Source organism: Littorina saxatilis, linkage group LG3 (assembly GCF_037325665.1).
Source record: "Littorina saxatilis isolate snail1 linkage group LG3, US_GU_Lsax_2.0, whole genome shotgun sequence".
In the NCBI taxonomy this organism is placed as follows: domain Eukaryota; kingdom Metazoa; phylum Mollusca; class Gastropoda; order Littorinimorpha; family Littorinidae; genus Littorina; species Littorina saxatilis.
The window spans coordinates 51,248,261-51,274,770 of record NC_090247.1 but is presented as its reverse complement, the minus strand read 5'-3'; the positions used below and the strand labels follow the sequence as shown (position 1 = coordinate 51,274,770).

General features: G+C 42.3%; 1 protein-coding gene across 1 annotated transcript in view; it reads left to right on the top strand.

Moving 5' to 3' along the window:
* The window catches only part of LOC138962604 (uncharacterized), an 87,895-nt gene that overhangs the window by 40,019 nt on the left and 21,366 nt on the right, over positions 1 to 26,510 (top strand). The window contains exons 2-5 of the mRNA XM_070334478.1: positions 380 to 570; positions 20,965 to 21,062; positions 23,800 to 23,889; positions 25,007 to 25,142. Coding sequence (XP_070190579.1) covers positions 380 to 570; positions 20,965 to 21,062; positions 23,800 to 23,889; positions 25,007 to 25,142 — 515 coding nt within the window. The remainder of the gene's footprint in view (positions 1 to 379; positions 571 to 20,964; positions 21,063 to 23,799; positions 23,890 to 25,006; positions 25,143 to 26,510) is intronic.

Here is a 26,510-nt window from a genome sequence, read left to right as displayed (position 1 = left end):
TGTTTGTATGTGTGTGTGTGTGTGTGTGTGTTTGTGTGTGTGTGTGTGTGTGTATGATGTGTGTGAGTGCGTGTGTGTGTGTGCGTGTGTATGTGTGTATGTGTGTGTGTGAGTGTGTGTGTTTGTAGGGGGGGGTCAGAACGCATATGGTTTGGTTTTGCTTTGTTTATTTGTTGTTGTTGGTGGGGTATTCTTTTTTTCTTTTTTTTCTTTTGTATTTCATAGAAATTTAGAGAATGCTTTATTTACACCGTAAACTATACAGCGCCTACACATTTTTCTGCTTTATCTCTCAATGTAAAAAAAAACCTTGATGATATTTACTTGTAGATGATCCACTCGTGTTAATAAAGATTGCACATTTTTCTGATGTCCTCAGCAGTGTCAAAGCCCCGGTCAAGGACCCCCCAAAGAGCAACCCCAGCAAACGTCACAGGGAACGGCTCAACTCGGAGCTTGACCACCTGGCCAGTCTCCTGCCCTTCGAGCAGAGCGTCATCTCCAAGCTGGACAAACTCTCAGTGCTGAGACTGGCCGTCAGCTACCTCCGCACCAAGAGCTACTTTCACTGTGAGTCCTTTGGTCAGTTCTGGATGGATGGATGGATGGATGGATGGATGGATGGATGGATGGATGGATGGATGGATGGATGGATGAATGGCTGTTGAACTATCTGTCTGTGGATGTTTCAATCCGTTCATGTGTCCGTTGACTTATCTGGCTGGCTGGCTGGCTGGCTGGCTGTATATTAGTCGATCTGTTTGTCTGTCTGTGTGTCTGTCTGTCTGACCTTCCCGTGTGATATATTCCATTAACCATCTCAGATCTGACCAGGGTTTTTACATAAGAACATCCCTCCACTTAGCACACGTACTAAAATTAATAAGCCTGGGTGCTTTCTATGGAGAGCAGGTTTTTTTTAATGAATTACTTTTTTAACTGACACAAGTAACAATGTTCAAAATTAATTCATTAAAAAAATCCCACTCGGGATGTTGCTTTCTGGTATGTGTACAAGTGGAGGGATGATCTTATCCCATGTAAAACAAATAAAAATAAAAAAATAAAATAAATTTAAAAAAATGGACACAAAATATAAAGCCTTAGATTTGAGATAGTGAGTCTAACCTTTTTTCACGGGAGGGATTGTGCTTTTAAACGTATACAAGATTTTCCTCTTGATATTGAAGTTAGAAAGACGCTTGACTGTCATCCACGAATGAGCTGTTTAGTAAATTCCCACGAGAATCATGTATAAAAACAAGTGTTGTGCGGTCAACCGAAGCTTCCTCTCCGGATTAAATGGCATGACCTTTCTATGGTCTTTTAATTAACCTGTCAGACAGAGCGGATTCGTATTTCAGTCATTTCTCATTGATACTGTTAAGGGTCTTGAGATGCAACTTGAAACGGTGGTTTGTTTCTATCGATAAGGAAACAAAATGTCAGAAAATAACACGTTTAGGCGTTCTAATCTGTCATATTCATCTGTTGACCTTTTTTTCCCTCCCGTTTAGCTTTATTGTATCTCATGGAAAGTCAATGAACCGTTCAATCCTGCAAATTAAAAAAAAAGACACTCTATAACTGTGGAAGGTGCATGGTTTACGTTTTTTCCCCACACACACAAAAACACCATAACAATTTTCGAGAAAAAGGAAAAAGGAAAATAAGAGAAAAAACCCACATAATGAACCATCCAATTTTCTTTTAGTTCTTATCGGCAAGAGAAAATCTCCGCGTCTGCTTTTCAGGACCGCGTTTTGCACCTTTAGAGCGAAACGGACAGGGAAACAAACACTTGAAACATTAGCTGATTGGTTCGATCGACAGATTCCGCCTTCAGATACTGTACTTGCCCTGTCCCGTGGATGTCGCGAAGGCTTTCAACGTCGAGCCTGCCCTCCGGAAGCTCCATCGATTTTTTTCAACAGCAGTTTAACTTGCGGTGGGTAATTGTGGGATAATGACTGCCCCTGCCTTTTCCTTGTCGCTTCGCGGCCATTTTAGGTTCGTTTCCCCTATTCCTCGCTCTCCTGTCACTGTATTATAGCGTTGGGTTTGCTTTCGACTATGCCTTCAGGGCGTCTTTAATTATTGGGTCGCCTAAAGCTCGGTGGATTGTCCTGGCTGTGGAACTTGAGGTGGGAGTGTAGTCAGGTTTTGTTTTCTGTTCAGGGTTTTTACAGCATGTGTACGTCGTCTTCTGCGTGCTTTCCCTGTACTTTGAATCACCACAGCTTTGGGGGTTTTCACAGTTCTACTATGCAGTCCTTTTGTCAGTATTCGTGTTTGTCAGTATTCGTGTTTGTCAGTATTCGTGTTTGTCAGTATTCGTGTTTGTCAGTATTCGTGTTTGTCAGTATTCGTATTTGTCAGTATTCGTGTTTGTCAGTAACACGGTTTCCTGTCATTTAAATTTTCAGTCAGTAAGTCAACTTGTTAGATGTATTTTTTTCTTGAAATTAAAGGGATTGTCTTATCAAATTTAATAAATAATCGATTAAAATACACAGCTTTGTTCCAAGAGGAAAATAAGTAGCAATTCAATTGTTCCGTTTGATTTTTTTTTATTATAGTCTCGATAGTATTCTGGTAAAAGGTGATAGTCATTATTGACCCTTTGTTGGTAGATCGGTCGTCAGAAATAGGGGAGGGGGGGGGGTGTAGCCATTCGGAGGTCAGAAACAGTGTGAAAGGCATCACTGCCCAAAATCTGTCGGAAAACGGGGGATGTTGTTATATGGAGGGCGCATTGTAGTATCAATTCACGTTTGGTATATACAGCTCTTTTTCTTTTCTTTTTTTTATATACACATAAACACAACATAACATACAGCATACACAGAGTTTATCAACAAAGCGCATACACACGCACATACCTAGACAAGACACAGACATAGACAGTAGGGTGGGTTGTTGAAAAGACAGGGGACATGGAAGGGGGGTGGGAAACTGAGGTTGTGGGAGGGGAGGGGGGGGGTAACTGAGGTTGGGGGAGGGGAGGGGGGTAGGTGGGGACGGTGGTCACACTTTAGCCTCCAAGTATACATGGGGGTATACAGCTCTTCATATCTTTTAAAATGTCAGCTTTCAGTAACCAGCAATGTCAGAAGCTGTATACACTATATACTGCACTGCATACTACACTTCACTGTATACTGCATGGCCGGACCAAATGAGTTGTAAGGGGGGGGTTCCTCCTTTTTTGGGGGGGTGAAGTGGCGAAGCCACAAACGCGCGCCTGCAAAGCAGGCGCACGAACTAGGGGGGTCCGGGGCATGCTCCCCCGGAAAATTTTTGAAAAACAGTTAAAATCTGTGCAATCTGGTGCATTCTGGGCCTTGTTTTGAGGGTTAAGAGCAGCATTGTTTTGGTGCTAAAACTAGTAAAAGTCAAAGCAAGGTACATGCTTTTTCCAGGGGTGGGGTTCCGGAACCCCTGGAACCCCCCCTGGGTCCGGCCCTGTACTGGGATAGGCGAATAAATCACAAACAACATCTGGCAACCTACGCAATACGCTGACTCAATGTAAATACACAGCACACACACACGCGCGCGCAGTTTGAAGTCATACATCCAGAACACTATACAATACCGGATCTAGTTTGTCCATAGGAGTGAGAGAGCCTGTCGTGAAGCTGTGGTTCAGCCTAGTCTAACGTAGTCTAATGCACTCAACAATGTAACATTCGTTGACTTAAGAGGACAGCTAGACATTCATGCAGAGGGTCGTTCACTAATTATGCATTGTTAATTTTCTCTTCATTTCAATGTTCGAGGTTAAATTTAGGTTTGCATTTGTCTTCAAGAACCGTTTCACGTGCATCTAAGAACATATACCGCCTTGGCAGTGCGCCCAAGAAGCACTATAAGGCCGACGCTTCTTCTTGGCTTCTTTTTCCATAATTCATTGAAATTAATTCTATAGTTCTCTTGTGGCGCTGTGGTGAGATGTTTGCGTGTCTGTGCCTTCTGCGCTACTTTCTTCTTGCGTCTCTCATCCCTATTACCGCCACTACTATCGTCGCCATTTCTGTCCGCCATTCTAAGCCAACGGTCACTTCCTGCTTGCTATAGCCGTCTCGGAACAAAGACGTCGCCAACAGCGCAGTCGGTTTTGGTGGCAAAGTTAAGCCATGTTGGTGGGGTTTTTTTCTCCCTCAGAACTGGCCCTAGGCGGAATTAATGGTGGGGATGCTTGTTATGTTCTGACTAAGAATATACAAGGTCCAATGTCTCCTCTCTTTTTTACTCTCTCAACTCTCTCTCTCTTTCTCTCTAACTCTGTCTCTGTCTCTGTGTGTCTTTCTCTTCTGTCTCTCTCTCTCTCTGTCTCTCTCTCTCTCTCTGTCTCTCTCTCTCTCTCTCTCTCTCTCTCTCTCTTTAAAACTATTTTATCATGCCCACATCTTATCCCATATTAATTACGCATCAACTCTTTGGGATGGCGTCTCTGATATTCACATGAAAAAGTTAAACTCTCTACATCGTCGGGCAGCTAAAATCATGTTAAATGGTCCGCAAGTATCAGCTGATTTGAAGTTAAAGAATCTAAACTACCTGCCGCTAGTTAAACAGTTACAGTTTAATAAGACTGTAATGATGTATAAAGTATATCATGGCGAAGTGCCCATCTATATTCAGGACCTATTTCACAGAGTCACCGAAAGGTACGGGTCTATCAATTTTCTACCACCAATACCCAGGATTGATTTGTTCAAAACTAGTCAAGCCTTCTCTGGCGCTATGGTGTGGAACTCCATTCCGTCTGTAATAAGATCATTAACCTCACTAAAGAGTTTTAAACAAGCTCTGCATAATCATTTTATGTCTACCTAGATGTGCAAGTAGCTATCAACAATTGACAAAGCTTTATGAATTACACAAATATGTTCTTTATTATATGTATTATGTAGAATTTATGTTGCGATTTTCCATCATCATCATCACTTGATCATCATCATCATCATCATCATCTTCATCATCATCATTTACACCATATAATCATTATTAGCATTAGTGTAAACGTTGGTATCGTGTGAATTTTACCGTCGATCACTTTACATATATGTAACCTCAATTAACATGTTGTATGTTTCGCTTTTGATTTGTATGTTGCTTACTTTGTCATTTTATTGTTTATGTTTATTTGCTTGTTTGCTTACTTGTCGATTGTTTGCTGGTTCGTTCGTTTACTTTGTTTATTTGTCATGTTGCTTTACTTGTTTATCTTTTATAAGACATTTGTATTAGAAGTAAGGACCGGTTGTAAGAAAAGGCGTCGCCTTAAACCTCTATCCTTGAAAAATAAAGTTCCATCATCATCATCTCTCTCTCTCTGTCTCTCTCTGTCTCTCTCTCTCTCTGCCTCTCTCTCTGTCTCTCTCTCTGTCTCTCTCTCTGTCTCTCTCTCTCTCTCTCTGTCTCTCTCTCTCACCTCTCTCTTTCCCTCTCTCTCTCTCATCCAATCTCTCTCTCTCTCTCTCTCTCTCCCGCTCTCTTTCACTCTCTCTCTCTTCCTCTCTCTCTCCTCTCTCTCTCCCTCTCTTCCCCCCCCCCCCCCTCTCCCTCTCTCCCCCTTTCTCTCTCTCTCTCTCTCTCTTTCTCTTTCTCCCTCTCTCTTCCTCTCTCTCTCTTTCTCTCTCTCTCTCTCTCCCCCCTCTCTCACCCCTCTCTCCCTCTCTCTCTCTCTCTCTCTCTCTCTCTCTCTTTCTCTCTCTCTCTCTCTCTCCCTCCCCCCCTCTCTCTCTCTCTCTCCCCCTCTCTCTCCCCCCTCTCTCTCTCTCTCTCTCTCCCCTCTCTCTCTCTCTCTCTCTCTCTCTCCCTCTCACCCCACTCTCTCCCCCCCCCCCTCTCTCTCTCACTTTCAGCCGCCGTCGCCACCGACAGCCACCATGCGCCGGGGCTATTGTTTTGATTAAAAAGACGGTCTATTGACTCGCCCACGGTGATTACCGTAGATGAGCTATGAAGCTTGTCACGGGCCCGTGTTATTAGCGAGTAATCAGGCCGCTCCGCTCCAGCCGAGACAACCATACTGTGGCCAGCGTTCGCCTGTAATTCGCCCCGCCAAATAGCTGCCCTTGCCGGGGAAATTGAAAACCCTCTGTCCATATCATCATCTTCTGGGTTGGCCATTATTAAGTTCAGTGCAAGGGGTATCCTGAGCCTGCGACCGATTTTGATGTCCCGTTGATGGGCTGGTTTTCTGGAACTGTTCTCTGGAAGTGTACGTTACTGTTGTATCTGAATCTGTCTGTGTCTCTCTTTCTGTCTCTCTCTCTCTCCCTTCTCTATTTCTATATATCTATCTGTCTCTCACACACCCTCTCTCTGTCTCTCTCTGTCTCTCACTCTATCTATCTCTCCCTCTCTCTGTCTCAGTCTCTGTCTGTCTGTCTGTCTGTCTGTCTGTCTGTCTGTCTGTCTGTCTGTCTCTCTCTCTCTTTCTCTCTCTCTCTTTCTTTCTCTCTCTCTCCCCCTCTCTCTCTCTCTCTCTCTCTCTCTCTCTCTGTATCTCTCTCTGTCTCTCTCTATCTATCTCTCCCTCTCTCTGTCTCAGTCTCTGTATGTCTGTCTGTCTGTCTCTCTCTCTCTCTTTCTTTCTCTCTCTCTCTTTCTTTCTGTATATATCTCTCTCTCTCTCTCCCTCTCTCTCTCTCTCTCTCTCTCTCTCTCTCTCTCTCTGTCTCTATCTCTCCCTCTCTCTGTCTCAGTCTCTGTCTGTCTGTCTGTCTGTCTGTCTGTCTGTCTGTCTGTCTGTCTGTCTCTCTCTCTCTCTCTGTTCTTTACTGCGTTTTCAAGGGGTCTGTATGTTGCCTGCGGTATGATTATGTGCGGTGTGGAAACGATGTCATTAAACTGGAACCCGTAGTCAGGATAAACACAGTTGTGTACTCTTCCGCACAACGAGCGGGTGGATGGATGTTCGAGAGAATGCTTTTAATTATTTCTTTGCACTTTCAAACCAAACCTTGTCCTTTTTTAAATGTGCTGGTTTCTAAAAATGCTGTTTGCCTTTCCCGCATGATTCGCTCAAACCGAGTTTAAAAGTAAAGCTGTGTCGAAGGGGCATTAATTCAACAAGGACATACTGTAAAAAGTGTCCAGCTCTTGAATTCTTCTTGGGAGTATTGATAACGACGAACTGAATAACGCTTTCTGTTAAATGTCTGATGAGATCAATTCTTCAGTTCAATGTAGAAAAAAGAAGGAAAGAAAAAGGTCAGTTGAGCCCGAAGCTAATTGGCAGTAACCGTCCAGTATCATTCTCAAAAAGAGCATACAATGCATGCAATTCGAGCTAGGTATTCTTTGCCCCCTGTTCTTCTATGTTTATTTGTATTTATTCCCCCCTCTGCTTCTTTCTCTCTGTAAACTTGTAGGGCTAGTTATTTTTCGGTAACTTACCCAACAACCAAAATCACTTAGCCAACAACGGGCCTGAATCCTCGATAGCTCATGGGTAGAGACTGTACACATTGTGGATCTACTTTTTGCGACTCAAAAGTTCAGAACACTCTAATGTACAAAATATACATATCGGGAGCAAACAAAACAACCATACCGCATTTAAACCAGCAACTACAGGCTTGAACACATGAATCTCAATATAAAATCCATGAGTTTGGTTGTTTTCTGAATTCAGATCTGCCGTGCACAATCGTTTATCGCTAGCAAGATTCCAAGGAAAAGTAACTCTCATACTTTGTCTAGCGACACGAGTAGTTCCCCTTCCAGATTTCGGCTGCATCGAAGACTGCAATCCGACGGTCAGTTTTCAACAATATTTCATTTTATAAACAGATCACACGCAATCAATTGCAAACATTTAATCAATTTAAAGAACATGCAGCGGTTTCATACACTATTTTGCCCCAGAAAACTGAACTTCATACAGTTTTTAACGTTGGAACACGGGTGTAAAACTTCGTCTGCTAGTCACATTCGAGGAAAGAACATTTCCTGAGCGATACCAAAACATGAACAGAACACACACTATCTGCCTTTACCGCCACAGCAGAATGACAACATAACTGTGTACTTGATTTTTAGTTCAAAACATGGAAACTGACAAGAAGTGTCAACAGAATTGAATGATTTGCACGGAACTATACAACCGCGCATTAATCGATCGCCTGCGCAGGTAGACTGGTTGGGTGACTATGATTCGATCAAACTTTCGCACAAAAACTACTCTTTTCTTTGAATAACTGAAGAAAGGAGGAATAAAGAGGTTACATACCTCGTCTCAGTGATTATCAAAAATAATGGTCTCAGTTCGCGATCATGAAAAAGCTCGCTGAAGCTCGCATTTTTCCTGATCCGCTAACTTCGACCATTATTTTTGATAATCACTGAGACTCGGCATGTAACCTCTACACATAGGCTGTTTCTGATTTTCACTTACAACCATATGGCTCTTGGTTGTTTATATCTGTCTCATTCGCTCGCTCTGCTGGCCAATTAATGGACAATAAAATTCACAACATCGCATGGATATCATCATTATCTCCAGCATAACTTCTCGTACATTGCCATATAACTACTACCCCCAGAGACACCGACGTGTGCCATTTTGTTCACAATACGGTTGTGTGGCATCAAATATGTGTAACGGAGCGTAACGACAACTAACCAACCACCCCACCCGACCCCTTTCGTCCATTTACAACTCCACCCCATCACACCCCCTACAACGTTTTTCTTCTCTCTCTTTTTTTTTTTCTTCCACCCTCCCTATCCGCCAAACAATGGCGCCCGTTTGTCCTCCGCGCCCGGAGAGTGGTCACCCCTGCCGCGCTTTTGTGCCTCTTTGACAGGAGAGCATAATCAAAAATGGCTGAACACTTGACAGAACATTATGCGTCCAACTAATATTTGTCCCCGGGTCTTCCCGGGTGTCTTTGAAGGCAATGTGCGGGTGGATTATAGGGTGGCGAGGCGAGCCTCCCTGGGGTTTAGTCTCCGGAGGATCTTTTGGTTTGGCAGGCAGTTGACAAACTGTAGTCTAAGCTGTTGGTTCCTCCCTCTTGCCGGCAACGGTACACTTTACTGTCTGTTTGTTGTAATTCTGTTCGATTGACACGAATATCTTTTGGGGATTATGAGATTTGGCCAAACACCTTTGTTGCCCATCTCCCATGAATATGTATGTGTTCAGAGAAAATCGTGCTAGTGTTGCCGGGTTCATTTTTACAAAATTACCTTGACGTTAGTCTTATTGTTGGGTTCACTTCTTCAATATCTCATTCACTTATAAACGGTCTGATTGACGGAAGTATTTTTTATCGAATGCACTTCACTTCTTTCTTCACTTCCTTGTTCTTCATTATTCTTGGTTACTTGTCTGATTGAGCAAAATAGCTGTACAATATTTTCACAATAAATAAAGGCGAGACTGCTAAATGAGCATCTGTCAGCCTCAAAGAAAAGTACCTGCTTGATGGTGACGTTAACTGGTGTTTGCTGGTTCCAATGAGAGTGCATATTTTTTCTTTAAAAAACAGACATTTTTTTTACATAAACAGAGGTGGCATACGTTGTAAACATTTCCCTTCCATGTGTTAATATATTAATGAATCTGAGACAAAAAGGGACTCATTTTAATACCTGCAAATAGTTTCTCTCAAAGAAATGTGTCACCAACTTCAGATTACACTATGTGACAGGTATTGACTACATTTATATAAACAAAAACTAAAAACACAAACATTTTGAGAGTTTTTGATCATGACTTGTAATCGATAGCAGAGACGAAAATACACACAACAACAAAATGATTTATCGAACAAAATGTTATCCTTAACCAAATTTATAATTAAACCACATTATAAAATCAGAAACTCCTTGATTTCCTGCTCATATGTTGCCAGACAATATGACATCAAGCAACAAAGGATGACGAAGTGAAAAAAAGAGTCAATTCTATCAACATCAAGAAAACCGAAAGAGCAACATGTTCCTCTGTGATCAGGGTATCGCACCACCGGAGAACTTCTCAGAATTTTCTCTTTCTGAAATGGGCCTGGAATGGAGAGGAAACCATCTGTTCAGTGTTGCCATCAGCTTTTAATTAACCCGATCCCGCTGTCCCCCCAATTCATTGATGAATTGTGAATGACCTTGATTGATCGCGCCTTCAAAGGCCGCCCGAGTTTCACGAGCATCTGTTATTGTGAGTTCACTGATGCACGACTTTGCGCGCGCGCGTGTGTGTGTGTGTGTGTGTGTGTGTGTGTGTGTGTGTGTGTGTGAATTGGGAGGAAGAAGGGGGAGGGCTGCTGTCTAAGGTGTATTGCTCTGCATGCAGTGACAGACCGCCATACCTGACGACAGAAGCTAGCTGTGATTGTTGTGTGTGGTACTGGTTATGAAGTATAGTGCATTGCATTAAAAGAGTGATACATGACGACAGAAGCTAGTTGTCGGACTAGCTGAAAGGGATATTGCATCGCACTGACAGGTATTCATACCTGACGGAGGAAGATAGTTGTGCTTGTGACAGGTGGAGCTTTTATGGCTCGATTCTTCATGTCGGATGGCAAAATATTTGTTTGGGCCAAGTTGCTGAGAGCACGAAAAACTAGCTCAAGAGAAACACCCCCCACCCACCCCCCCCCCTCCCCTCTCTCCCGGGCCCGACCTTGCACCCACCTTATCATAGAACCCGAAATTCAAAAGATCTGGGCTAAGATTCACGTACCGAAAGTGGTTGCCACCCAACTGGGAGGGAACAAACCGTGGGGTCTGATTCCTTGAGCTAACAACAAATCTCAATTTCAACCAATCAAACATCGCGGCTAGCTCCCACCCGGGTGGTAGCTTTCTTGTGCACCTCGGCCCTGTTGACATAAATGGACTGGGTGGCCGAGTGGTAACGCACTTGCGCTCGGAAGCGAGAGGTTGCGAGTTCGACTCTGGGTCAGGGCGTTAGCAATTTTCTCCCCCCTTTCCTAACCTAGGTGGTGGGTTCAAGTGCTAGTCTTTCGGATGAGACGAAAAACCGAGGTCCCTTCGTGTACACTACATTGGGGTGTGCACGTTAAAGATCCCACGATTGACAAATGGGTCTTTCCTGGCAAAATTGTATAGGCATAGATAACTTGGAATAATAGGCCGTGAAAAGTAGGATATGCGCCGAAATGGCTGCGATCTGCTGGCCGATGTGAATGCGTGATGTATTGTGTAAAAAAACTTCCATCTCACACGGCATAAATAAATCCCTGCGCCTTGAATATGTGCGCGATATGAATTGCATTAAAAAAAAATTAAAAAAATCCCTGCGCTTAGAACTGTACCCACGGAATACGCGCGATATAAGCCTCATATTGATTGATTGATTGATTAAATGTTCCCACGTGCATGGGACAAAGGGCATGGACATGTGCACAAAAAGACAGTAAGAGATATCGAACGCGTGGTGCGACCAAATGAGATAACTATTCGTGACTCTAGATTCAAAATAGCAGCTCTATTTTATTTTGTGGTCCAAAAATGGCCGAAATCCCGTCCGGTTGAACAGAGATTCAGCAGCTTATATCTATTACATCAAAACAAAAATGTATTCTTGTTATTCTGCGAAACCACCAGAAATCTGTACCAAAATATCGACTTGTTAGCCGGCCTTTTGTGAAAGATGAGGTCGCACCGTCACACCTTTTTTTTTTTTTATCAACTTGATTGAAATTTTGGTCAAGCAATTTTCGACGAAGCCCTGATTATGGGATTGCATTTCAGCTCAGAAGCTTAAAAATTAATTGACGAGTATGGTCAACAAATTCCTGAAAATTCTAATTAAAATTAAAATTGTAGTTATCGATCCAAATAAATTATGTCAATCTTATTAATTTTGTATCTCCTAATTCCAAAAAAACATATGTTATGTTTGGATTAAAAAGCAGCTCCGAAAGTTAAAAAGGAAAAAGAAAAGCGCGCTTTCCTGTTACGTGCAAGCGCCACTGCGCTATACTAGCTTGTCAATTTCTCTCAAACTATAAAGCAGAAGAAGAAGCTCTCATGCAGGCCGCCTCCGTGGTTCAGGACTCCGCAGACCCTTGCTACCAAGTTAATTGTCTTCCTCTCGGACGCCCTTTCAGTCCTTCAGGCCCCAGAGAACGACAAACTCCCACAGCTGGCCAAAGCATTACAGCTGGTCAGACAAACCAGAAGAGTTGTCCTCCAGTGGATACCAGCACACTGTGGGATACCAGGAAATGAAAGGGCAGATGAGCTGGCGAAAGAAGGAGCCGTGGAAGACCAACCTGAAAACAGTGTCAGCTTTAGTGAGCAGAAGACAATCATCAAGGCAATGATGAGGCCAAGGACAAACAGAGATGACTACCACACCATGTCCAGAGAGCAGCAAGTCAACCTCATCAGGCTGCGTACTGGCCACAACAGGCTCAATGCTCACATGAACCGAAAGTTCAAGCTGGCGCCATCACCAACCTGTGCCTGCGGTCAAGAAGACCAAACAGCGGAATGTTCACATCTTACAGCGATGTCCCTTCTAGATGAGGAACGAAAAGACGTGTGGCCGTCACCAACTCCCTTGCAGACCAAACTATACGGCAGTCCACAGGAGTTGGAGAAAACGACAACATTTATCACCAGTGCTGGACTGATCGTGTAACCTCTGCGAACGTCAAGAAGAAGAAGAAGTCAATTTCTCTACGTTTTTTCAATGTGAGCGATTTACTTACCGGGGTGCATTGACCGAGCTATACTTTTTTTGTCTTCGTGAAAAAATGCATTTCATTCTGAGTCCGACAGATTGACTAAAAATTAATGTAGTAATTTCGCTTCACGCGACTTGTTTAATCTTATCCGGTTACCAAAGTTACTCAAAACGTCAGACCTTTTCGAAGACTGACAACAGCTGATATAATTAAGCCTCTTTTTTGAAGACTATACTGTGCTCATTTTGGATCCGATCCGATTTAGCTCAGAGCGTATAATGCAAGTGGTGTGTGTAGGTATTCAGCGGTAAATAACAGAAATTCGCCATCGTATAATACGTTGGATGTAGATCAGGCGAAGAAGAACAAGTCGCGTAAGGCGAAAATACAATATTTAGTCAAGTAACTGTCGAACTCACTGAATGAAAGTGAACGCAATGCCATTTTTCAGCAAGACCGTATACTCGTAGCATCGTCAGTCCACCGCTCATGGCAAAGGCAGTGAAATTGACAAGAAGAGCGGGGTAGTAGTTGCGCTAAGAAGGATAGCACGCTTTTCTGTACCTCTCTTTGTTTTAACTTTCTGAGCGTGTTTTTAATCCAAACATATCATATCTATATGTTTTTGGAATCAGGAACCGACAAGGAATAAGATGATAGTGTTTTTAAATTGATTTGGACAATTTAATTTTGATAATAATTTTTATATATTTAATTTTCAGAGCTTGTTTTTAATCCGAATATAACATATTTATATGTTTTTGGAATCAGCAAATGATGGAGAATAAGATAAACGTAAATTTGGATCGTTTTATAAATTTTTATTTTTTTTTACAATTTTCAGATTTTTAATGACCAAAGTCATTAATTAATTTTTAAGCCACCAAGCTGAAATGCAATACCGAACCCCGGGCTTTGTCGAAGATTACTTGACCAAAATTTCAACCAATTTGGTTGAAAAATGAGGGCGTGACAGTGCCGCCTCAACTTTCACGAAAAGCCGGATATGACGTCATCAAAGACATTTATCAAAAAAATGAAAAAAACGTATGGGGATTTCATACCCAGGAACTCTCATGTCAAATTTCATAAAGATCGGTCCAGTAGTTTAGTCTGAATCGCTCTACACACACACACAGACAGACAGACAGACGCACATACACCACGACCCTCGTTTCGATTCCCCCTCGATGTTAAAATATTTAGTCAAAACTTGACTAAATATAAAAAGAGATGAAGTTATTTGTGTTACCTTCCATGTCCACTCTTATGCTGAGGTTGTATAAATTGACTTCAGGAACTATGCATTCTTTTTTTACTTATCTGCAATCTCTCTTTGGGGCTCCTTTCTTTTCTCTTGTTTCTTACTTTTCGATTGTCTCTGTGGGTGGTTTTTGTTTTTTTGTCTGCTTTCAAAACATGTATGAGACCTTGTGCTGTGGGGGAACATCTCTTCAACGAACACTGCAGCATTATTCCGGCTTTAATGAAAAATCCTTAAACATTTCCTCCTGCTGTCGTTTAAATTTGTGCGTTGAAAATCAAACCTGATTTGTTTTTACTGTGAGTATCGACCATTTATATGAAAAAGAAAATACCGCTCCTGATTTTTCTTCGCACTGAATATTCCCAAGCTGTCGGTAAAGATGTCACACTTTTCTTCACGCTTTCGCTTTACCTCCCTTGAGCTCCCTTTTATTCTCTCCCTTTCCTCTGCGTTAATCTTGAGTTCTCTCCCATGAGATTTGTCCCTCGACGTGCCCGACAAGACTTTTCATGATGAAGCGGAAATTTGAAGTCAAGGTATTCCTGGTTAAGTCTTTCATACTTTTTTCTCCCCTTCAGCTGTGCTCACCTTCCTTTTTTTTTAATCTCCCTTTTTTCTTTTCTTTTTTAACTCCACCAGTATTATTCTTTTCTGTCCCAATTCTCGCCTGGACTTAAATGACAGACGGCAGCAGCAATCAATGTCTCGGCGGCCGAAGCCGCGGGAAAGCGCGAGAGAAGAAAATAGGAAATGTCAAAATTATTTAGCCGAGTGCCGTTGTGCCGCTACGATTGTCTCTGCTTCAATTAGACCCATGTTATTTAATCACAATCGGCCTCCGCAGATTCGAACAACCGACCGACCGGCCGGCCGTTCCGGGACAGTGAGCTTTTGTCTGGTAGTCGTTTGGTCCAACCTGGCTCGATCTGCGCAGACAAAAAGGAAACGCTTTCGCCCCCTGAATTCTCTGCATTTCTTTTGGAAGGTTGCAAATCAATGCATAATTCGGATGATGGCGATAAATAATTTACCGGACTAGGCTTTCGTTGAATGAACAAATGAAGATTGTCTGTTTCTTTTTACTTCACCCCGCGTACTGTTCGGTTGATGACAATTAATAAGGTGATGGTGAAGGTAGTGAGGGTTGTTAAGACTTTTAATGTTCGGCTTCTTTCTTGATTTGTTTTATGTAGTGAGTACCCCCCGCGGGTTAGGGGGAAGAATTTACCCGATGCTCCCCAGCATGTCGTAAGAGGCGACTAACGGATTCTGTTTCTCCTTTTACCCTTGTTAAGTGTTTCTTGTATAGAATATAGTCAATTTTTGTAAAGATTTTAGTCAAGCAGTATGTAAGAAATGTTAAGTCCTTTGTACTGGAAACTTGCATTCTCCCAGTAAGGTAATATATTGTACTACGTTGCACGCCCCTGGAGCAAATTTTTGATTAGTGCTTTTGTGAACAAGAAACAATTGACAAGTGGCTCTATTCCATCTCCCCCCTTTCCCCGTCGCGATGTAACCTTCGTGGTTGAAAACGACGTTAAACACCAAATAAAGAAAATGTAGTGAGTGAGGGAGAAAAAAGTAAATGGGTGGTAGAGACTTCTTGTGAGAGATAGGATAATGTGACATACGTGACATGGTATTTCGACAGTTACTAAAGAAATAATTCTGGCTGGTTGTTCTTTGACAGGTAAACAACGTTTTCAAGATCAAAGTTAACGCGAGCAAGGGCGAAGAGGCACTCATTTTCCCTTCCCTCCTCTTCCCCTCCCCCCAAATCAACGCCCGGTTCTGATCCAAGCCTTTTTTTTTTTTTACCATAAAACCAGCAATACTTTGCAAACAGACAAATAACCTATCTACACCCCCCCCCCCCCCCGCCCCCCTTAGTCCTCGTAATTTTCTTCTTTCTCTTATCCTCCCCCCCCCCCTCCCCTTTTCTCTCTTCCCTCCCCCAACCAGCCCTCTTCCCGAAAACACCAAACAGTCATACACCGGCTTTTGTCCTCGTCGGCCTACTTCAGAGGCAGCGCCGAAGCTCCAACCTGTGATGGTCACGGCTGATAAAAAATAATGGGCGATTGCACCTCCTAATGGTCAGTGGGATCCATCCATCTGACCCCTCCTGAAGTCGACCAGAAGGTTCGGGACATATGGGGCCTTGGCTTTACGGCAATGAAGAGGCGGCGATGAAAATTATGATTGAGTGAACAATACGAAGAGGCGTGTGTGGTTTTGTAGGTGGCGTCTGCTTGAAATGGTTTCTGTTCGATCCGTCTGTTGCCTGGGTTATTTGCTTAATTGTGTCTCTCCGGCTTTTTTCTCTCTGTGAGACCGCAGGAACTCACTGAATTCTGCAATCAGGTACGCATGCAGGAACGGTGATAGAATGTTTCCACGTCCCATTTTGCCTGCAAAGTAGAATATCAGAGATTTTTTCTTCTGTTTTGTTTGTTTGTTTGTTTGTTATTTTGCCTGCAAAGTGGAATATCAGAGATTTTTTCTTTTGTTTGTTTGTTTGTTTGTTTGTTTGTTTGTTTGTCTTGTTTTGTTGTTGTTGTTGTTTTTTTTGTTTTTTTTGTTGTTTTTTTTTGGGGGGGGGGGGGGAGACGGGGTTTCTCTTGCCCCGGAACGTGTCAAGAATGATGCCAAAAAAGGCGCTTGTGCATAAATGGTAAATAATGAAGTAGGGTTATGCGCGACCGTGGCTCATATTCCCAGTCGAATCCCCATTGTTTTGTGTGATTCTCAGAGCAGAGGCGACCGCGCATTTCCGTAGTTGTTTATGGCTTCTGAGGCTACCCGACGACATATGGGCTCGGACAAATGTAAATAATCTGGACGACATTTTGGGTGACATTAACGAGAAGGATCATATGGTGGGATTTGGAGCTAGCTGTTGTTTCGTGTGAAATCATACATTTATTTTGTTGTTCTGGTGTGATTTAGTGGTAAGCGATATTTCACGAGAAATCATCAATTCATTTGCAGCTGATGATACTTAATGCTGGAAATAGCTATAATGACATAATGGTATTAAGTTCTCGACTGACTTAATGTCATGGGAATTGTAAATTAATTATGCGTCACGTTGCATTATTGATACAGTTCATAATCTGTATTTGTTTTGACAACGAACATAGTACTGAAACTGATGTACTTTTAGAATATTCATTTACTGCTTATTTCTTCTTCTTTTTTTTTTAATCCAGTATTTTTTCTTCTCCTGTAAGTTCAGTTCAGTTAAGTTGAGTTTATGAACGAACAAAAGGAATAAATGTATCATCTGTGTGTGTCCGTGTGGGTCACTGATTGGGATATTACTGTTCTTGCGCGAGTTTGAGTTTCCAATGTGAAACAAGTTCTTCTTAGTATTCTAACAACTCTGCTGGAAGAAACAAAGTTTTGGCATTGGATCAACCTCATTGTGATTTAATTATTCTGCTTGCGTTTTGTAAGAAAACTTCGTCGACGAACCATCATTCCGCCTGCAACCCCCAAAAGGCAATCATTAACCTCACTTCAACACCTAACCACCAATTAAGAACGAAATGATAGAGACTGAAGGGATTCAGGGGAAGAATAAAAGAAGAGAAGATGAAAAAGAAAAAGAACTCACTACAACCGGACTTAGGAGAAGAGCAAACTTTCAGACCAACTGCCGAAGACAAGATACAGCCACTTTGCCCTCTGGGATCAACAGCACCCCAAAAGTCGAGTCATTGAAACCAAGGGATTGGTTGCAAGCCTCGAGGCATCCTCCGCATTCTCTTCCTCCTCCTCCTCCTCCTTCTCCTCCTCCTTTCTTCCTCCTCCTTTCTTCTTCCTCCTCCTCCTTCTTCTCTTCCTCCTCTTCCTCTGCACCCTCATCTCATTTTCCCCCATTGATTAAAAGCACTTCCTGCTCTTTCACGCCCAGGCCGTCCGCCATGTCATGCCAGAAGGGAGAAAACTCTCCCGGCCTGTTCTGCGAGTCAACGGGAGTACAGAGCCCTTGGCGCCGTTGTCAAATATTTTGTGGAACAACATTGGCTCGTGGCCTCGTGTTGGTTCTTGTCGTTTAAGGGTCACTGAGGCGTCAAAGGGATTTGGGTTAGGCTTGGAATTTGTGAAAAATTGATTGACGTGTGAACGAGGGTCTTTTACAGTTACATTGACTCCAAATTTAGGAGAGAGAGAGAGAGAGAGAGAGAGAGAGAGAGAGAGAGAGAGAGAGAGGGAGAGAGAGAGGAAGAAGAAGAAGTTAGACAGAGACGTAGACAGACAGACAGACAGACAGACAAAGACAGAGAGAGAAAGATGGAGTGAGAAAGAGAATGGGAGAGAGAGGGAGAGAGAGAGACAGAGAGACTCGACAGAGAGAGAGAGAGAGAGAGAGAGAGAGAGAGGAAGAAGAAGAAGTTAGACAGAGACGCAGAGAGACAGACAGACAAACAGACAGAGAGACAAAGACAGAGAGAGAGGGAGAGAGAGATACAGAGAGAGAGAAAGAGAAAGAGAGCAAGAGACAGAGAAAGAAAGCGAGAGAGAGAGAGAAAAAAAAGAGAGAGAGAGAGTGGTAAAGCTGGAAGAAATGTCATGCACCGTTGACACTGTCTTTTGATCTTTGGCCTGGTGTCACTGGTAATGACACGCTTCGTTTGTTTTCATCGACATTTTGTTCTGGTGGCAATTTTTGGTTCTCCAAAATTAGGTATCCATTTAACAATTGCTGTATTTTAGACGGCACGCGCCCCGCAGGTTTACTTTGTGTTTTTTGTGAATAGAAAGCGGGACTTAAAAAAAAAGCTGATTTTTTTTAAACTGTAATTATCATTTGAATCTTGTTGCAAAACACGTGACAGATTGTTATGGGTTACTTTTCTGTCTTACTTTTTCTTTAATTACAGCCTTTTGCAAATGAATATTTATTAATGAGTTTGTGCCCACAATGACTAATGAATTTTGTTGTGGAAAATCTGTACTGTGCCACTAGTTTAAGCTAAAAGGCACAACGTTTCTTTCAGAAACTATTCAGACCTCAACAACAACAAAACACACACGAAAACCAACACACTAAAATAAAAACATACTACGAAAAAAAACTAGATCGAAAGTAATCCTTAAAAATTTGTGCAATTCAGGACCCAAAAAAACCAGAATATATATTTCTTCAAAAACAATACAGCAACAAAACCGAGATTTTTTCTTATCATTTCTTTTTTTTTCAAAGAGACGAAGACGCAGAAGTCTCGCTAGTCTTTTAGAATTGACAGTGTCGTACCCTGCAGCGTAGCTTTCTTGGCACCAACCGGCCTCCACTGCGCCATACAGCTAATTGCCCCCCGAAAGTCCATTAACTCACATCCGGGCATTCACGGGCAAGCCACGGGCAGCCCGTCTCATGAACGCTTGCCCGCCGTCACAAAGGGCGACAAGTCTTGCTGAGCAGGGGACGTCACTCTGTCACACCTGCTGTTTATGCTGACAGAGTGGCTGCGCGTTTTTGTGGCCGCGGCGACTTTGTGCCGAAATCCGAGCGAAGCCAACTATTAATTAGGCGAAACACAAGCGTGGATTATTTCTCGATTAATTATCTGCCATTGTAGCATTAAATAATGGCGGCTGAGCGGGAACATCCGCTGGGAACAATTGCTCGCGGATTAATGTTTATAACTCAATTTTGCCTGCGCCTGGTCGGCCCGGAAGACGACAGAAACAAACGGATAGAATGACTGGGGGGAAACAAATTATTTTTTCTTCCTTCATCTTCTTCAGTTCCTTCTCCCCTATTCCTTTTCCTGTCTTTGCCACCTTCCCATCCTATAGTCACGGTCTATCTGTAGTTGTTGCTGTGTCTCTTTCTGTTTGACTCTTTTCGTGGCATTATTCTTGTTCTCGTACTTTGCTTTTCTTAATCTTTAAGTTTTATGATCATGTCTCTGATATTTTCTTCTTTTTCTTCTTTTTTTTCTTCTTCTTTTTCTTTATGCTCATTCTTCTTCATATTTGCCCTATTTTCTTCGTGTGTTTTACCTTTTCGCTTTGCCCTTTTGAATAACCCTGTCGTGTCTTTCTTCTTCTCGTTTGTCGTTGTCATCATTCCGTTAATATAATGTGCGCCGTCTTACTCTCGTCCTCATCTTTAAATAGCCCAAGCTTCAAACCTCATCACAGTCACCTCCACAGCAAATCTACCAATCTTGGCTCAAAGACAACCTACTTGTTCCATCCTTACAGTGCATAAACTATGCAAGATTCATTTGCTTCGGCAATGGGAAATTACTCGAATATAAAGACGCCACTTCACACCCCGCCCCTCCCCCCCCCCCCCCCCCCCCAGCCCCGTGACCAAGTATCAACCATTCTGCAGAACCGATGGTACAATGTTCGGCGACTTAAAACGTGTATCAGCTTTTTGCCGACCGCCGACGACGAGCGACATCTCTAACGTATTGATAATGTTCTTGGTTAAAACAATTTATTCAGAAAAGTTAAAGATAACAATGCCGCATACAATCATTTTAACAATGGAGCACAACAAGCAAAGCTTATAAGGCAAAAAAAAAAAAAAAAGGTGTGGTTACGGTAACATAGCCACAAAAAATAGGGTAGGTAGGTAGGCAATCACTTTTTTTTTTTTTCACTTTTTTTTCTAATGTGTACAAATTAAACCTAATTGACAGGGAAATAAGTGTGCGACTCGGGTGCTTTCGCTTTCATTGCGTTTTTTGCACTCGTTTTTTTTTTTTTTTTTTTTTTTTTTGACAAATGTAATAAAAAGTTATAGGATCGGCCCCTACAAATAGGGTAGGTCGGGTTACCGTAACCACACCTATTTTTTTTTTAGGCCTAATACACGTGCTCTTAAAAAGCAATATGATATCAGACTAGGCGATCTGTACAAGGGAAAAGGAAGGAGGCAAACAAACAAACCGAAATAGACATATATATAAAAGCAACACTTGAACATCAAAACCAGAATAAGACTAACAAAATACAATAATGTTCTTGACTGATTGCATGTTTCAGCGGTGTTACCAGCACGGTATGGCATCGAGAGTCACCTTATGGCCAGGGCACATCTCTTCCATGAACCCAACTTCTCAGAGGGAGACAGTATTCTCCAGGTAAGCATCTTTGCTCGTGGGCCTTTTTTATGCCTTGGTCACTTCCACCTAAATACAAAAACAAAGAGACTGCCAACGTTCCAAATTTCAGAATCAAAAAACAAGAAGTTAAAGGTAGGGTTTTTTAACAAGAAAGGTAGGGTTTTTTAACAAGAAAGGTAGGTTTTTTTTTTTAACAAGAAAGGTAGGGGTTTTTTAACAAGAAAGGTAGGGGTTTTTAACAAGAAAAGTAGGTTTTTTTAACAAGAAAGGTAGGGTTTTTTAACAAGAAAGGTAAGTTGTTGGAACTATCTGTGAATGTAACGTATTGGCTTGTCAATAACAAACGTTCCAACAACTTACCTGTCTTGTTTTTTTATTCACTTCCACGTAGAAAACGCAATATAATCTCCACAAAACTACTGACAAAACTATTGCAATACGATTTACGGATACTATTTTTTTTACATTACATTTCACAAAACAGATTTTTATATCACATGAATAAATCATAAGGTTATGCTTTTTTTCCTAAAGTGGTTGAGGAAATTCATCAATTTCTGCCCTTGACGCCATTACGGGCCTGAATATGCATTACTTATTTTTTAAGAAATCTGCCATTGATGCTCTTCGAAGATCCGATTTATTACATTGTGTTTGTCCTCTTTGATATCTTGCACTGATGCGGCTGAAAAATGCAGCTGAAATATATGTATCAGTTTACCCGTGCCACTGAAAACTCTGTGTAATACATTTTCAGAATAAGAAATGAAAAGAGAAAAACACCAGCAGACGATGATCGGAAATAACTCCGCTGGGTTTGTATCCAGGTTTCTCAATTGCTTCGTTTCCGGCCGATGTATGTGGAGCACGTGATGCGCACACAAAATATTGGCGGTCTAGAAGTGTCGTCTGCGCAATGATCGCGGCGGCTTTCTTGACCGCCAAGGACGACCACGCAAGTTGTGAGACGTCATTCGTTAGACCTCAATAGGTTGTAAAAGAGTGATTAGGCCAACAAGAAAAATAGGTCTGTTTCCGGTAACCCGACCGACCCTATTTTTAAGCGCCGACGCTGAAGTTTTTTTTATCGCTTTTCGCACACACACACACACACACACACACACACACACACACACACACACACACACACACACACACACACACACACACACACACACACACACAAACGGGAGGAAGGCTAAGGCCAAAAAAAATTGTCTGTTTAGGGTAACCCGACCGACCCTATCGATTTGGCGCCGACTCAAAAACTTTTTTTTTATTTCAAAAAAAAAAAAGGAAAAAAAAGAGGTAAAAATGCTAAAAAGAGACATTTGGCGTTTCTTTCTCTCCCTTTCTCTCTGTTTTATTTATACGTTAGTTTTGAAACATGTATTCATCAAATATAAGAAGTGAATTTACACACACACACACACACACAAAAAAACCCAAAAAAACAAAAAACCTACCTACCTACCGACCCTACTTTTTTTGGTCATGTTACCCTAAACAGACAATTTTTTTTTTGGCCTAATCGGTCGATGAGACTTCACAATCGAAGAGACTTCGTCGTCACGCGAAAAAAAACATGGTGGCCAATGACGCCGGGAATCCCTCTGAAAACGTAAGAAAAAGGTTAAAAAAAATGTTTAAAAAAAACGACCGACCGACCCTTTTTTTTCGGCGATGTTACCGGAAACAGACATATTTTTCTCTTTGGCCTTATATACTCTTGCTTTTATTGAGTCAAACGTTCCCACGCGACACTATAGGCCATTCACCAGCGAGGGTTGTGCCTGAATCACGTGGACAAGGAGCAAGCTTTCCTCACTAAAAGCAAGAGTATTCATTCTTTCACAACCCAGGCAAAGTCGACAATGTTATTTCCGGAATTCCGGAATTCACGGTTGGCCTAGTGGTAAGGCGTCCGCCCCGTGATCGGGAGGTCGTGGGCCGGGTCATACCAAAGACTTTAAAATTGGCAATCTAGTGGCTGCTCCGGCTGGGCGTTACGCAAACAAACAAACAAAATTTCCAGAATTCGACTATTTGGGATATATTTTTGTGTTCCTGGCTGTCTGCCATTTGCTTCCTTTTTTTCTTATTGTAAATTTGTTTGGAAGACACCACTATAAGCCGTATTCTTGCTGTTGTTTTTACTCCTATCACTGTCAATTGTATGAACATTTTAACAGAAATGAAACATTGTTTAAACCAATATATTTTAAGTTAAAATCTTAACAACAAGATGTTTGTTTGTTTGTTTGTTTGCTTAACGCCCAGCCGACCACGAAGGGCCATATCAGGGCGGTGCTGCTTTAACATATAACGTGCGCCACACACAAGACAGAAGTCGCAGTACAGGCTTCATGTCTCACCCAGTCACATTATTCTGACACCGGACCAACCAGTCCTAGCACTAACCCCATAATGCCAGACGCCAGGCGGAGCAGCCACTAGAGTGCCAATTTTAAAGTCTTAGGTATGACCCGGCCGGGGTTCGAATCCACGACCTCCCGATCACGGGGCGGACGCCTTACCACTAGGCCAACCGTGCCGGTCGGTAACAACAAGATGGCTGTGGTTGAGATGAACAAAGTTGGAAAATTAAATCTATGTGTGCTGTCCTTGTATTGGTGAGTACACGGGTTTTTTGTTTGTATATCAAGTTCATTATAGATTATTTTTGAAATTTTTCATTTGCCATTGAAACTCAGTTTTCGTGGCCTACTTCAGTGTATTCACTTGTGTGTGACAGGCTCTGTACGGGTTCATGTTCGTGGTGACGTGTGAGGGGGAGGTCTTCTACGCAGCGAGGACAGTAGAGCAGTACCTGGGATTTCATCAGGTAAGGGGGACATTGATCATATACACACAGAAGAACTTGTGACCTGACTGTTATAGGTTCCATATCGAATTGTGTCAAATATTTCCTTCTGGTCGTCGTCAACGGAGGTACTTTTTGTGTCGCTCTTCATCTTTTGAAGTTATTCGGTGCTGATGGCGTAATGCCTTGGTAAGCCGAATATTAAAATTAATGGGAGAAGCCGACTTCGCGAGTTCGACTTCCCGAAGCTCGCTGCACGAAGCTTTGGCGCTGCATTTTCGGTAACAAAAAAAATTCACGGAAGTCTTCGCGAAGTCATCTTTGGGCTCAAGTATGGACAGCCTTTAGGGTCCAGAAGCTTTAGGTTTTAGCATTCAACGTTATTACTTCGTGCAGCTGTGACCTAAAACCTGGCTTAAGTCGTGAGACCTTAATATATTTAATGTAATATTATGTCTTTGGTCCAATCAGTGTCTATGCAAGTAAGGAGGGATCATGAGGTAGAGGATGACTGATTCTTTGGATGGTATTTTTGCGTAGTATTTAGGCCGCACCGGGCTCTGTGTGTCTGAGACTTCTGCTGCAGGCTAAGATTGTATCGACTGTGATACAGAATAGTTTGGCCATGTAGGTCTTTGCGTATTCTTTGATCAAGCGTTGGAGACTGCATGAAAGCTTTGCTGGATAGCTGCAGTAAGGTTCAGGTTGAGGTCGCTGTTCTTTGTCTTGTGGAGAACTTTCTATAACGGGCGTGTCTATGTCCAGGGTGAAGCTTGTGTGTGCATATAACTTTGTCTCTTTGGTGTTTTTTTTGTTGTTGTTTTTTTCGTTGGTTAGTTAGTTGGTTGGTTGGTTGGTTGTTTGTTCGTTTATTTGTTTATTTGTTTGGTGTTTTTTTCTTCTGTTAGTTGTTTGTTTGTTTGTTTGTTTGACAACCTTTTTTAGGTACCCATGTCTGCAAAAAAAATAAGATAAAATAATACACTATTTTCTAAGTTTGTCTCCTTCTTTTTCTGTCTTTCGTTCTTTCTGTACAAATATACAAGTCTATGTGTGTGCCTGTCTGGCTGTCAGTCTTTCTATATATCATACTCTCAATAACTGTGATCAAAACATCAATATTCGTGTGTTCTTCCAGTCTGACATCATCCACCAGAGCGTGATGGAACTGATCCACTCGGAGGACAGGGAGGAGTTCAAACGACAACTTACCTGGAACGCCATGCTCCCCCAGGACAAAGCCAACATCTCTCTTCACGAAATCATGCTTCCAGGTAAGACGTTTATACAGTGGACCCCCCTCTCTCTTTTTTTTGAGACTTGAAAAGATGTGGAAACATATCTGGTCTTAAAATGGCGGGAGTCTTACGATAGAGGTAAATTTACAGAGGTTATGACCAGAACATCTGAAAAATCAAGGTCTTAAAAAGGTTTTTGAGTCACTTGAGAAAAAGTGACTCTATGTAATCGGTCAGTGTTAGTCTGTCCGGCCGGCCGGCCGTCCGGCCGGCCGTCCGTAGACACCACCTTAACGTTGGACTTTTCTCGGAAACTATCAAAGCGATCGGGCTCATATTTTGTTTAGTCGTGACCTCCAATGACCTCTACACTTTAACGATGGTTTCGTTGACCTTTGACCTTTTTCAAGGTCACAGGTCAGCGTCAAAGGAAAAATTAGACATTTTATATCTTTGACAAAGTTCATCGGATGTGATTGAAACTTTGTAGGATTATTCTTTACATCAAAGTATTTACATCTGTAGCCTTTTACGAACGTTATCAGAAAAACAAGGGAGATAACTAGCCTTTTCTGTTCGGCAACACACAACTTAACGTTGGGCTTTTCTCGGAAACTATAAAAGTGACCGGGCTCAAATTTTATGTGAACGTGACTCATTGTGTTGTGAATAGCAATTTCTTCCTGTCCATCTGATGCCTCATATAATATTCAGAACTGCGAAAGTGACTCGATCGAGCGTTTGCTCTTCTTGTTTGTTTGTTTGCCCAACGCCCAGTCCACCACGAAGGGTGATATCAGGGCAGTGCTGCTTTGACATTAAACGTGCGCCACACACAAGACAGAAGTCGCAGCACAGGCTTCATGTCTCACCCAGTCACATTATTCTGACACCGGACCAACCAGTCCTAGCACTAACCCCATAATGCCAGACGCCAGGCGGAGCAGCCACTAGATTGCCAATTTTAAAGTCTTAGGTATGACCCGGCCGGGGTTCGAACCCACGACCTCCCGCTCACTGGGCGGACGCCTTACCACTAGGCCACCGTGTTGCGGTCTTAAAAAGGTGGAAGTCTTAATTTGGCAAGGGGGGTCTTAAAAGGGGGGTTCCACTGTAGGTAGATTCAAATCTCTTGTTTTGCGAAATTTATTCTGTGAGGGCACTCCTATTTCATGTCAGATGGTTCGGTTTTGTTTTAAGTCTAAAAGTATTAGTAACTGTAAGATGAGTGCACAATATAAACGGCTGCAATGTGTTAAGAAATCTTCTTTTTTTTTTATAGTGTTTTGGTTTGTTTGTTATTTTACTGTCTCGTCTCTTGGTTACTATTGTCTAATTGCAAGATAAGATGTCTGATTATGACTTAAATGTGCCTGTTTTATGCCCTAAAGTCTACCCTTCGTT